Consider the following 11,579-nt stretch of genomic DNA (forward strand, 5'->3'; position numbering starts at 1 on the left):
ATTATTAATGCAAATATAGATTTAAAAATCTGGTTTGATCTTTTAACACCATTCATAGTTACAAAGAGCTATCCACATAAGATATACAGAGAAATAATTCCTGGGAACAGAAAGGATTTATTTGTTGGTTTCAATGTATCAAAGAACTTAAGGTTCTGGATATGCAGACAAAAGAAACAACATACAAAAGTCCACAACAATATTGGCTAACTATGCAAAGCATTCTGATGTATTTTCAAGATTTATGCAGAATAATTAGTAATTCTTCATTTAAAGAAATATTTAAACTTACAAAATACCCATATGAAATTATATATAATGATTATGACATGGGAAAAGGTATTTTGAAATTTTACAAGATATTGATAAATTATAAAACAACAGCCAAATCTTCATATTGGAATTACATTACACTCATTACAGCTAACTGAAGAAATTAAATCAAATACTTTATTATCAATAAAACATACATCCTTTATACAATGCTGGGAAGTTTTAATTGGAAATGCTTGTACAGAGCATTCTTAACTCCAGATAGAATTACTAAAATGAATTCTTCCACAAAGGGAATATGTTGGAGGTGTGAGCAAATACACAATACAGATTGGAATCACATTTTTCTGACCTTGTTAAAATTAAGCCATTTTGGAATGGTATTAAAAACTTTTTACAAGTTTTATTTAATGAATTGTTTGACTTATCTAAAGCTCTAGCATTATTAAATGTGTACGGAGGTCCTCATTTGAATGAGTCAAATATGTATCTAGTGTGGACAATACTTGCAGTCTCAAAGAAGTGTATAACAAGAAGATGGAATACAACCACAATACCGACTTTGGAAGACTTCTACAGCCTACTGAAGACCACAGCATTGTTGGAAATTAAAATTAAAGAATTAAGGATTCATCCTAAGCCATTTATTAACAATCCATGGAAAAAAAGTCTTATCATTGATTGACACTTTACAATAACTGAACAGATACACTCTGATAACTGGATTGTTATACCTATAAAGTAATTGTATATATTGAGCTCCGTTATAGTGTCAGTCTGATATAAATAGTGTACATAGTCATTAAGATGTTATATACAAATACTATGGAATTTATTCAACTGTATTTGAAAAATAAAAAAAATTTGAGGGAAGAGTTTGTAGGTTAACTATGTCCTTATTTATTAAGTCCATAATGATCTTTTCCATATCCTTCCAAAAGAGGCTGGTCAGACTTTTGGGTGTATAATTTCCCTGGTCTTTTGATGCTCCACCTTTGTGCAAGGGGATGACAGTTGCTATCCTCCATTCATCTAGTACAACGCCTGTTTGGAGACTAACATTAAATAGCCTCTGTGGGGGTCTGACAAGTCCTGTTTCAAGCTGGCTAGTAAGCAGCTTGGTATGTTATCTTTACCTATAGAGGTAGTATTCTTGGCCTTGGATAGTGCCTTGTTCATGGGAGATTGGGGGGGTTAAAGATGCTAGTGTAAGATCGGTGAATTTAGGAAAGGGGGGGGGTTAAAGCTAAATTTATCTGCTAGTAGATTGGCTATGTCCTGTGGGTCTAAGTATCACAGACCATTTACTATTAGCTCAGAACAGTGCTGAGCATTGTTTCTAAGGCTTTTTAACATAGTTAAAGAAGGATTTTGGCTGTCCTTTGCCTGGGTGGTAATGTTTCCCTCATACCTGACTTTAGTTGATTTGATTAAGGGCCGACGTTCCTTGTTAAGTTTAAGAAGAGCTTTTGTGCACTTCATTATTTTTACATGTCATGAGTTTTTTTTCTTTTTTATACAGCCTGTTTATATTTGTGTTTCACAATAGGGGTTTATTTTTGAATTTGGCATTGTATTTACTTTGGAGTGGGACAGCTGCATCGAACTTGGCAGTATAGCATTCTGCATAAGCAGTAGAGCCATCAAATTAGAAGGCGATATTGAGTTCAGACTGGTCATCACTTAGTTTCAGTAGATTAATCTTGGCATAATCTCTGAATACCGAAGTATTTGAGGATATTTTTGACTTCAGTCTTAAGATGGATGTGAATGTGAATGATTTGTGGTCCAATGTGACCAGAGATTGAGTTATTGGTAGGGAGCAGAGCTTTACCATACTTATGAGGGCCAAGTCCATGATTTAATTGCATCTAGTTGGGATGCAGACTAACTTGCCCAGAGAGTTTGTATTGATAAATTCCAGAAGCCTCTGAGCAGTTGAAGTCCCCTAGGAGGGACCACAAATAGTGCCATCTTGTCCATAGCTTCTTACCGGTCACAGCAGCCACTAGACTCAATAAAATGTTTTCAAAAACAAACTTTCCAATTAAATTGCTTGATTATCAACCTGGGTTTTTTTGCAGGTGGAGACTGGCAGAAGTAACATTAGGCCTAAAGCATGAAGCTCATAGCAGCTCATGTTATATGATAGTTGGAAAAATTAAAATCATATGGGGAAAGGAAGGGTACTAGTAGCAAAATTTTCAGAACACACAGACATAAAACTTGCACTGGCAATATATAATTACTATATAACTTAAGGAAGATTTCACTGCGAGGAACACATTTTAAGAATGTAAAGGTTTAATGGTCTTCCTTTGCTAGATCCAGGGTGCAATGTTTACTGTATGCTCATTGCTCAAATGTTTAATAAATGTTATCCCTTTGTTTTCTTTTAGGTAAAGATTGGAAAAAGTCAGAAGGTTCTAATGGTGGATGTAGATGGAGGAAAGATCAGCATTTTAAAGAAATCTGGCAATTGCCTGGAGGAAAACATACACCATCAGAAAAGTAAGTTTTTTCAGTTTTTAATTTTAGCTTCCCCCTGTGCATTGAGTCTCCCTCTTGGCATTCTACTGACCAGTACTGACCCATTCAATCCCTAGAGGTGAAAGTCTACTAGTACATTGTTCTACTGGTGAAAAGGTCCAGCACACCAAAAACAGTACCATAATTAATATGAGGATTTGGGACTTACTACATTTCACATACCCAGTGATGTCCCTGGAGTTTGATGTGCAGTATGCATTATATGGCACTTTTATGCACCTACATGAGACATAAGCCTGCAAAAGAAGTATCCCCTTTGATGGAAATGCCTCTACTACTCAAGGGATGCAAGTATTCTGAGCATTCACTGATCCCCACTAACCCTGAGAGATATTAATGGGCTCAGACCTTCATTCTTCTCTCACTCCAAATTGGATTGTCCAAGAAACACCACTCTCGTACTCAGTATATGTAAGTATCCCTGTTTGCTCATTTAGTCTTGCTGTTTCAGGACTTATGCTAAAGAGTCTTGGAATATCAAACAGTTACCAGGCAGATGTCATATTTTTCATCTGTTTTAAATAACACAGGATGATATTTGTAACCATTGCCTGCCATCAGACAAAGCCCATTTGGTACAGTGGAGCACAATGGAGTAAAACAATATGTTTAGTTTTCCCCATTTGTTAGCTATGATACTCTATATATGGAGTACAGATGTAAAAGACACCCTCTCCTACCATACTTGATTCATATCCAGGGTGCCATTCGTGTACTGACAGGTCCAAGAACGGTAACATATGGCAGTCCAATGGCACACATGCCAGTGCATTCATGGTGCTTGGCAGAACAACTATTCTCCTTTCTGATGATGTTATTCAGCATACATACCAGCACTGTTTAAAAAATCCTTTGCTTGGTAGGAAAAGCTTCACTGTTAAAGGAGTTCCCTGTAATTCAGACAAACCTGCTACTGCAACCATACTTTTGCTGCCATCACACACTGAACGAATGATCTCTCCCCATTAAGAGTGTACAGTACCAGGTCTCTTCATTTCAGCATTATAGTACTGACCATAGCTCCACTGTCATGCCTAAGGAGTGAAACATTTTTTGTTTATGTTTTATTTTTCCAAAATAGAATTTTATTTGATTAGACATTGGTCATTTATCACAAGGTATAACATAACATACCAATATATAAAATATACAGCTAGAAACTTGATTGTTGCTCAATAGCCTGTGCAGCCAGTAAAACACTAATGACACATAACATTTGACAAATATTAATAAACAATGGTGTAACATGTATTGATAACTAAACGTTATCTGTCCTTAATTAATAATAAGAATGGTGACTGTGAATTATTATACCACTTCATGTCCAGCTGTGCTTTTGTTCAGGATTTCATATTATAGGCATACTTTTGCATATTTGTGTGACCCAGTCTACAAGCATTTTTCTCCAGAGACTAAAAATAGTACACAGTCATGTAATGCACATTTTATATCCACTAATGTTCCATTGCAGGTAGTGGGAGTGAGAGGTCTTTAATACCCAATAACCAGAAGGCTGCATTCTGCAACCCAGGCAAGCTAGTTGTAATTAGTTGACAGATAGCTTGGACTGATGCGTCCCTTAACAGATAAACCTTTTCACATTTCCATAATGAATGAAAATAATCTGCTTCTAAGGATGCACACCTCCAACATTGTGATGATGCAGCAGGTCTAGTTTTGGTCTTGTGCAGTAGTTAGAGTTGCCAGCAGTGTAAGAGTTTGAGCAAGGTGAAGAGTAACAAAGCAGGGAGTTTGGAGTCTGCTGAATGTCTGATCCATGTTTCCCAAATAGTATCTGAAATGTCCAGTTTAAGGTCTGGGATCCATATGGCTTTTAAGTTCCACAGAATTGATTTGGAGGGTTCCGTTATTAACTGGTACCATGTTGTTAGGTTATTCTGTGGTTGTCTAGCAGGATGATGAGGATTAGGTTGTGTTCAGATTGAATAACTGTGATGGGTTTTACAGCTGCCTTGAGCTGTAACAATTGCCACTAGCAAAAATAACTTGAATAAATTGTTCCTATGAGGGCTGTGAAAGACAGAAAAGATTTGCAATCAGTGGTACATATATCTCTAACTAACAAGATCCAATTTGTAATCCAATCAGGCCACCCGATGACATCATAGTGAGCTAAGGGGAAGGCAGGGTTTAGAAAATGCACATGTTAAGAACCAGGTTTCCTGTCCTCCTGGGTTTCAGATAGTGTGTGAGGGGTGATGTAAGGCTATAAGGGTATTTACATTTTAAACAGCAGTTGTGATAGCACCCAAATAGGGGGTGAGTTTTTCCCAATTTTGATCAAGTAGCATCCCATTACTGAAATTCCAAAAGCTCTCAGTCCAGCAATCCAAACCCTCCTCATTTCCTAGGAAGTGTTAGACACAGTTGACTAACCCTAATGCATTTGCCTTGCCACAGAAATGCCCCTATACAAGCATTACAGCAGTTCAGGAACTGAATGGGTCATGTGAGGGAAGATGGAGTAGAACAAGGAATACCTTGGGTAGGATGTACTTCTTGAACACTCGAATTCTGTTAAAACAGAAAGAGACTGACATTTTGCCACTTCAGATGTGTCCTAATCTCCCTTAGTGAAAATGTAGTGTTCAGTGCCACTATATATTGGGCATCCAGGGGCATCTATACCCCCAGATATCTATGCTCTCTCACCATTTTAAGAGGAACATCACTTGAGGTTACTAGTGCTGTGTAGGTTTCATTGTTTAATGTGAATAACACTGACTTGTTGACATTGATTTGAAGCCTTGTGTATTTGAGTCTCATAAAAATGCCAGTATAGGATAGATCATAGGAGATTACTAGGCTATTTACCTGGAGGTTATTTTAAGCTTAGCTGTTTCATATTGGTACTAGTTAGTACCCATGATTGCATTTAGTGATGACTGCTCATGTCCAGCAGGGTTGTGAGCTCTATCCCCAGGTAAGAATTTATGGTGTCCCATCCAATCATCCAGGTTCCTCTTGAACAGTGTCATACAGGTGCTCTGTTTCACATGAATTGGTAGCCTGTTCCACCAAAGATGTGGCAGTCGCTGGGAAATATATCTGCTCTCCAGGTCAGCATGTCCTGTTTAAGTCACCTGGAATGGGTAGCCCTAGACCCATTTAATTTATGGATATGCAGTAAGTTCATTAGGTTCAGGTCCTAGGTTGCTCTGTAGGCCAGGCAATAAGTCTCCCCTAAGAAGTCTATATGATATGCAGTATAGTGACAGGGATTTTAGTCGGTCTGTGTAAGGCACTTGGTCTCCCTAATTGCTGTAGATGGCTAGTACAGTACATACTGAATGGGGCGTTATACTCAATTATGGGCCGGATAAGTGCTGAGCATAGGAGGGTTATAACATCTTTTACTCTTGAAGCGATGCCTTTATGAATCAAGTGAGCTACATGGAAAGCTTTCCTTACAAATGTAGACACATGGTGGTCGAAGTTAAGGTTACGGTCAACCTGTGAATCCAGGTCCTTAACACTTCATGGGTATTTAGGGTATTGTTACTGATTTCATACTGTGAAGGGACATGGAAATGATGTTGCATTTCTTTGCATTTTGTTTTGAAACCATTACTAATACACCAGTTGCTGGTCTGTGTGAGACCACCCTGGAGTATACTGACATAATTTGGGGATTCAGTGATTGCACCTAGTTTGCAGTCATCTGCAAACTTAGTCAGCCACAACCCTTTAATTTTGGCCTGAACTTCTGAGAGTACATACCAAGCAGTAGGGGGCCCAGCACTGACCCCTGTGGCACTCTGCTCGTAACAGTGGCTGGACATCCAGCTGGTGCAGTCATTCGTAAAACAGGGAGTGAGTGGGAAATAAGTTCACTGGGTACTTATTTTTCTGGCCTGTGCAAATACTACCAGCACAAATGAAAGGGGGGAATAATATTACATACCTCAATAAATAGGAATAGGGTCTGATAGAGTTTGATGTGTAAGGATTCAAGCTGTTGGAGTGGCCCAGTATGATGGATACCAACAGCTGAGAATTTAGAAAGCTGCTACTAGCTTATCCCTAACACTTAGCCCTCTTCAGTCTCTTTAGGCTCTATCAATGCACATAGGTAATGTGCCATGATCATGAAAGCATTTGCAATGTGCTCATGGATTAAAAGAACATAATGTTGTGTGATCGTCCCTCTAATCTTGGGAAAGCTCAACCAGTGCATTGGTCAGAGCTGCAAGGCAACTAAGGTTGTCCCATTGCTGCATTGTCAGTCTTGGATAAGTCTGCCCAGGATCCTTTCAGTGCAACAATTCCTCAAGATGAATCTTCAGAGGGGAGAATAACATGTCTTCTGACTCCCTAAGTGAACATTCAGCTGTAGAAGCAGCCTTTACCTTTTTTAATTATTGAAGACTAAAACGGTAAGTTATTTACTGAATGATTCCACTTCTTAATTGATGAAATGGAGGAGGGTTTGCTGGCTACATGTGTGTATGTCCCTTAGACAGCATATTAAGATAGGTATGGACCTCCTGTGAATTATGAAAAGTCAGTTGTGAATTTCTCCTTGTTAACAACAGACTGGCTGGAAACATGAATTGTACCTGAAAGCACAATTCTCTTCAAAGTTAGCAATAGGCTCCAGGGTCTGGAATACAGAGCTGTAGTCTGGTTTTGCCTTTACCTGATGCCCTGCAGTTGTAAAGTTAGTGCCATCTTACTAGCCTTCTGTAAGGTCAGTTCCTTGTTAAACTTCAGGAACTTTTCAATTGAATGCCATGGGTTGTTTCATGTAGCATTCCGGGGGGATTCTATGGGGTCTTTCTATAATTGGAAGGTTTTGCTCTCCCAGTGCTTGTGCCAGATGTTGTCTAATGAAAGAGATAAGCTCAGATCCTTCTATCCTCTCTGGAAGACACAGGAAGCAAAGATTATTCCTCCTGGTATGGTTCTCCAAATTGGACTCAAGTTGCACAATAAGTGATTGTAAGTCTTGTATGGCAGTGAAGTGTGATGAGACAACAGCATGTTGTTCCATGAGCTTCCATTGCTAGTGCTGTAACATAGTTTGAATACTTGTAAGCTGAGTGTTGTGTTTGGCTGCAACCACTTTAATTTGTTGGATGCCCATGGCGGCCATTGCCATTGTACTGGCATGTGGGTGGGCCATTTCACCTCAAGTACTTTGATATCTGTACAGTCCGAGCATTTGTATCAATTGCCAAAGACCTCAGGGAGATGCAACACCTGACAGTTACTGGCAGTAAGCTACTCCATAAAGACACCATTATTTTGATTCTTGCCAAAGGTAGGTCATGCTAAACTTAGATTTAACACCAGACGTGAATGAGCAGATCACGTTAAGCGACTAACTCCATGTGCATACACGTGTCCCCCCACATAGTAAAATATTTTTATGAATCACTCCTGGGTATGGCAACAGAGCACACCAGAAAAGAGAAATGTAGTTTATGAAATGCAATGTATATTATATGGCATAAGGCATGTCATATAGTCTTGATAACATGGTGGATGTCTGGCAGTTAACAAAGAGGATTACGCCTCTGAGTTACTAATGAGCTGCTTTATGCAGTCCAAGGTACACAGTTTGATTCCTTCTACCTTAATTTGTCTGCTGTGTGACTCTGCGTCATTTAACCAGACAGTGCTCTTGGGTCACCTTTGAAAAGGGACATGTTCATCTGGTAGCCTTACTCAGTTATTAAATGTATAAATAAAATTCATAGCTGTTTAGTATTAATAAATGTATAAAATAGTACATTAGTAAGTAGCTGATGTGTTGGGTAACACTGTTGTGCTATATAGCATGTCTCTCATCCCAAGCACAGTAGTAGATAGTGCCATTTCACAATATGGGATGGGATGTCTTTGTTCTCCTCTGTGGACTAACACAGTTCATGTTTACAAATGATTAGAGTTACTGGTAGTGTACTAAGTGCTGTGTGAAGAATGCATGCATGTCTCCACACACTGTGCTTATGAAAAGCACAGCTTTTGTTTCATTTAGTCTGATTATCTTTGTTGTAGTTTATTGAGTAATATAATTCAGTTGCTTATTTTAATGGAGTTATTTGCAAAATCTGATTACATTTCTCTAGGAATCCTTTCTAAATAGATCAACAAATGTTGATAATATACTTGTTCTTATAACAGTTGTCCCATATTTAATATGCTGAGTACAGTTTTATAATTTTCTGTTTGTCTTTCTATGTTTATAAATTATAACCTTATGCAATATAATCCTAGATCAACAACAATAAACTGTGAATTATCACATCCTGAATTAATGATATACTTTTTTCTTTGACTGCACATTGTGAGACCCAGATCATGTATCTTAACATAATCTGCCTTTTAAAATAGGCAGTTATGTCTTGCAGACCTAATCACATTAGTGTTCTTTTACTGTATCTTATATTTCTGTTTAATTCCATACTTGCAAAGTAAGAGCTTTTCTTGTCTTGGCATCCTAGCTGTGCATTTTGTACAGTAATACGGGATGCTGCCAGCTCATGGATCCAATCCATCATTTCCCAAGGTTATAACCTTTCTGCTTTCCTCTTTTAAGTACTGCCTTTCCCATCCCACCAGCTCTCCTTCCCTAATTGCATTTATTGCGCACCCCCTGTCCTGCCTCTTCAGATTCCATTTTACTTTGTTAATCAGTCCCATTTGCTCCTCTCCAGTCTGTATTAAGATACATTTTTTCTAGTTTTACTCACTTACACCCCTCTTAGGTTCATAGGTTGGTACTAGGCTATCAGCCCTAGGGCCTATACAAGCCTAGCCATAACAATTCCCTGGCTATTTCTTCCCTGGACCCCTGTCTAGCAGGGCGACTGATGTGATCCCCGGGGTGAATTTCCTTTCTCCCATCCAATCGTCAAGGTTCCTTTTGAAGAGGACCAAAGAGGCACTCTGCTTGACATGTATGGGCAATCTATTCCAGAGTCTGGGGAGTCTCTGGGTCAGGAACCTATCCCTCCAGCATGTTTTGTTTATTGTGATGACAAGGTTTAGATCCCTGGAGTGTGTGGCTCTGAGGGATTGGGATTTCTTTAAGTGTAGCATGTCCAACAGCTCTGGTTTGACATGGCCTTGTATGTTAAGCAAAGATCGCCTCTGAGTAGATGATATGTGACAGAGTATAGCTGGAGTTTTTTAAGGCGGTCAGCGTAGGGCATCTGCTTTAGGCCTGTGATTCTTTTAGTGAGGTATTTCTGTGGCCTTTCCAGTTGTTGCAGATGTCTTGAGAGGTACATACCAAACGGGGCATTGTATTCTATAATGGGTCTAATGAGGGATGAGTACAGTGGGACAATGACCTCCTTTTTTCTGGATGAAAAGCCCTTAGTGATGAGGTGTGCCACATAGAAGGATTTCCTGACTGTTGTGGCAATGTGGTTATCGAAGGTGAGACCACTGTTCACCTGTGTCCCTAAGTCTCTTATCAAATTTTCGGTGTTTAGTTTACTGCCACCTATATGGTAATTCATGGATACATGTTTTTTCCCAAAGGGGATAACTATACATTTCTTGGCATTGAGCTTGAGCCCATGGCTCTGGCACCAAGCATCTGTTTCTGTAAGGCCCTTTTGTAGAGTATCTACATCATTTGGGGATTCAATAATGGCTCCCAGTTTGCAGTCATCTGCAAACTTTGTTATCCAGAGTCCCTTAGTGTTGGCCTGTACTTCAGAGAAGTAGATGCCAAACAAGAGCGGTCCCAGGACTGAACCCTGAGGTACTCCACTTGCCACTTGTCTGGAGCTGGATTTGGAGTCGGCTACTTTTACAGTGTGGGTTCTATCAGTAAGCCAGTTAGCAACCCATTGGGTGACGTAGGGATTAATGCCCAGCTTAGTAGGTTTATCTATGATTCCAGAGTGGGGGATGGTGTCAAAGGCCTTGGCAAGGTCTAGATAGGCTGTGTGGACCACCTTACCCTTGTCCATGGCTCTGGAGACTGATTCAAAGAAGTCAATCAAGTTTAGGAGACATGATCGGCCCTTCACAAACCCAAACTGGGTGGGGTCCAGTGTTTGAAGGTTGCCAATGTCTTTGTTTATAAATTCCATGATAATATGCTCCATGGCCTTGCAGATAAGGCTTGTCAGACTGATGGGACGGTAGTTTCCGGGATCCAAGGTGGATCCCCCCTTGTGGAGTGGGATAACTGTGGCTGTGCGCCACTCAGTGGGCACGAAACCTGAGGTGAGGCTATGATTAAACATGACACTTAGGTGAGGTGCCAGTTCATATTGTAGTTCATGTAGTACACAGCCCGGGATGTCATCTGGTCCCATGGATGCTGTATTCTTAGCTTTGGAGAGTGCATTTTTTACCTGTGTGGCCATTATTACCGGAATTTGGCAATCTTCCGGTATTGAGATGGGCCATTTAGGGGGTGAGAGGGGGTGAAGTTGGCACTGAATCGATCTGCCAGGATATTGGCAATATCCTTGGGATCAGTATATTTAATGCCATTCTGTTTTAGCTCAGAGCAGATCTGAGCATTGCCATTTAGATTCGTGACATAGTTATAGAATGCCTTGTTGTTGTCTTTGGAATCTTTGGCAATTTTATTTTCATAACTAGCTTTGGAGGATTTTATGAGGGATCTCAGTTTCTTACTGAGGCTGGTAAGGAAGTTTTTTGCATCCTGGGATTTTTCTCTTTTCTGCAACAGTTTCTTCCTTTTGTTGTAAAGTTTGTTTATGGCAGGGGACCACCAGGTTGGCTTCTTTTTTTTGGATGAG

General features: G+C 39.6%; 1 protein-coding gene across 1 annotated transcript in view; it reads left to right on the plus strand.

Annotated features, from left to right (window-relative positions):
• The window catches only part of LOC122789860 (phosphatidylinositol 3,4,5-trisphosphate 5-phosphatase 2A-like), a 1,099,782-nt gene that overhangs the window by 513,304 nt on the left and 574,899 nt on the right, over nucleotides 1-11,579 (plus strand). Inside the window, exon 9 of the mRNA XM_044057294.1 lies at nucleotides 2,673-2,784. Within this exon, the coding sequence (XP_043913229.1) occupies nucleotides 2,673-2,784 (112 nt within the window). The remainder of the gene's footprint in view (nucleotides 1-2,672; nucleotides 2,785-11,579) is intronic.

Source organism: Protopterus annectens, chromosome 15.part0 (genome assembly GCF_019279795.1).
Source record: "Protopterus annectens isolate FY-2018-M chromosome 15.part0, PAN1.0, whole genome shotgun sequence".
NCBI classification, from domain to species: domain Eukaryota; kingdom Metazoa; phylum Chordata; order Ceratodontiformes; family Protopteridae; genus Protopterus; species Protopterus annectens.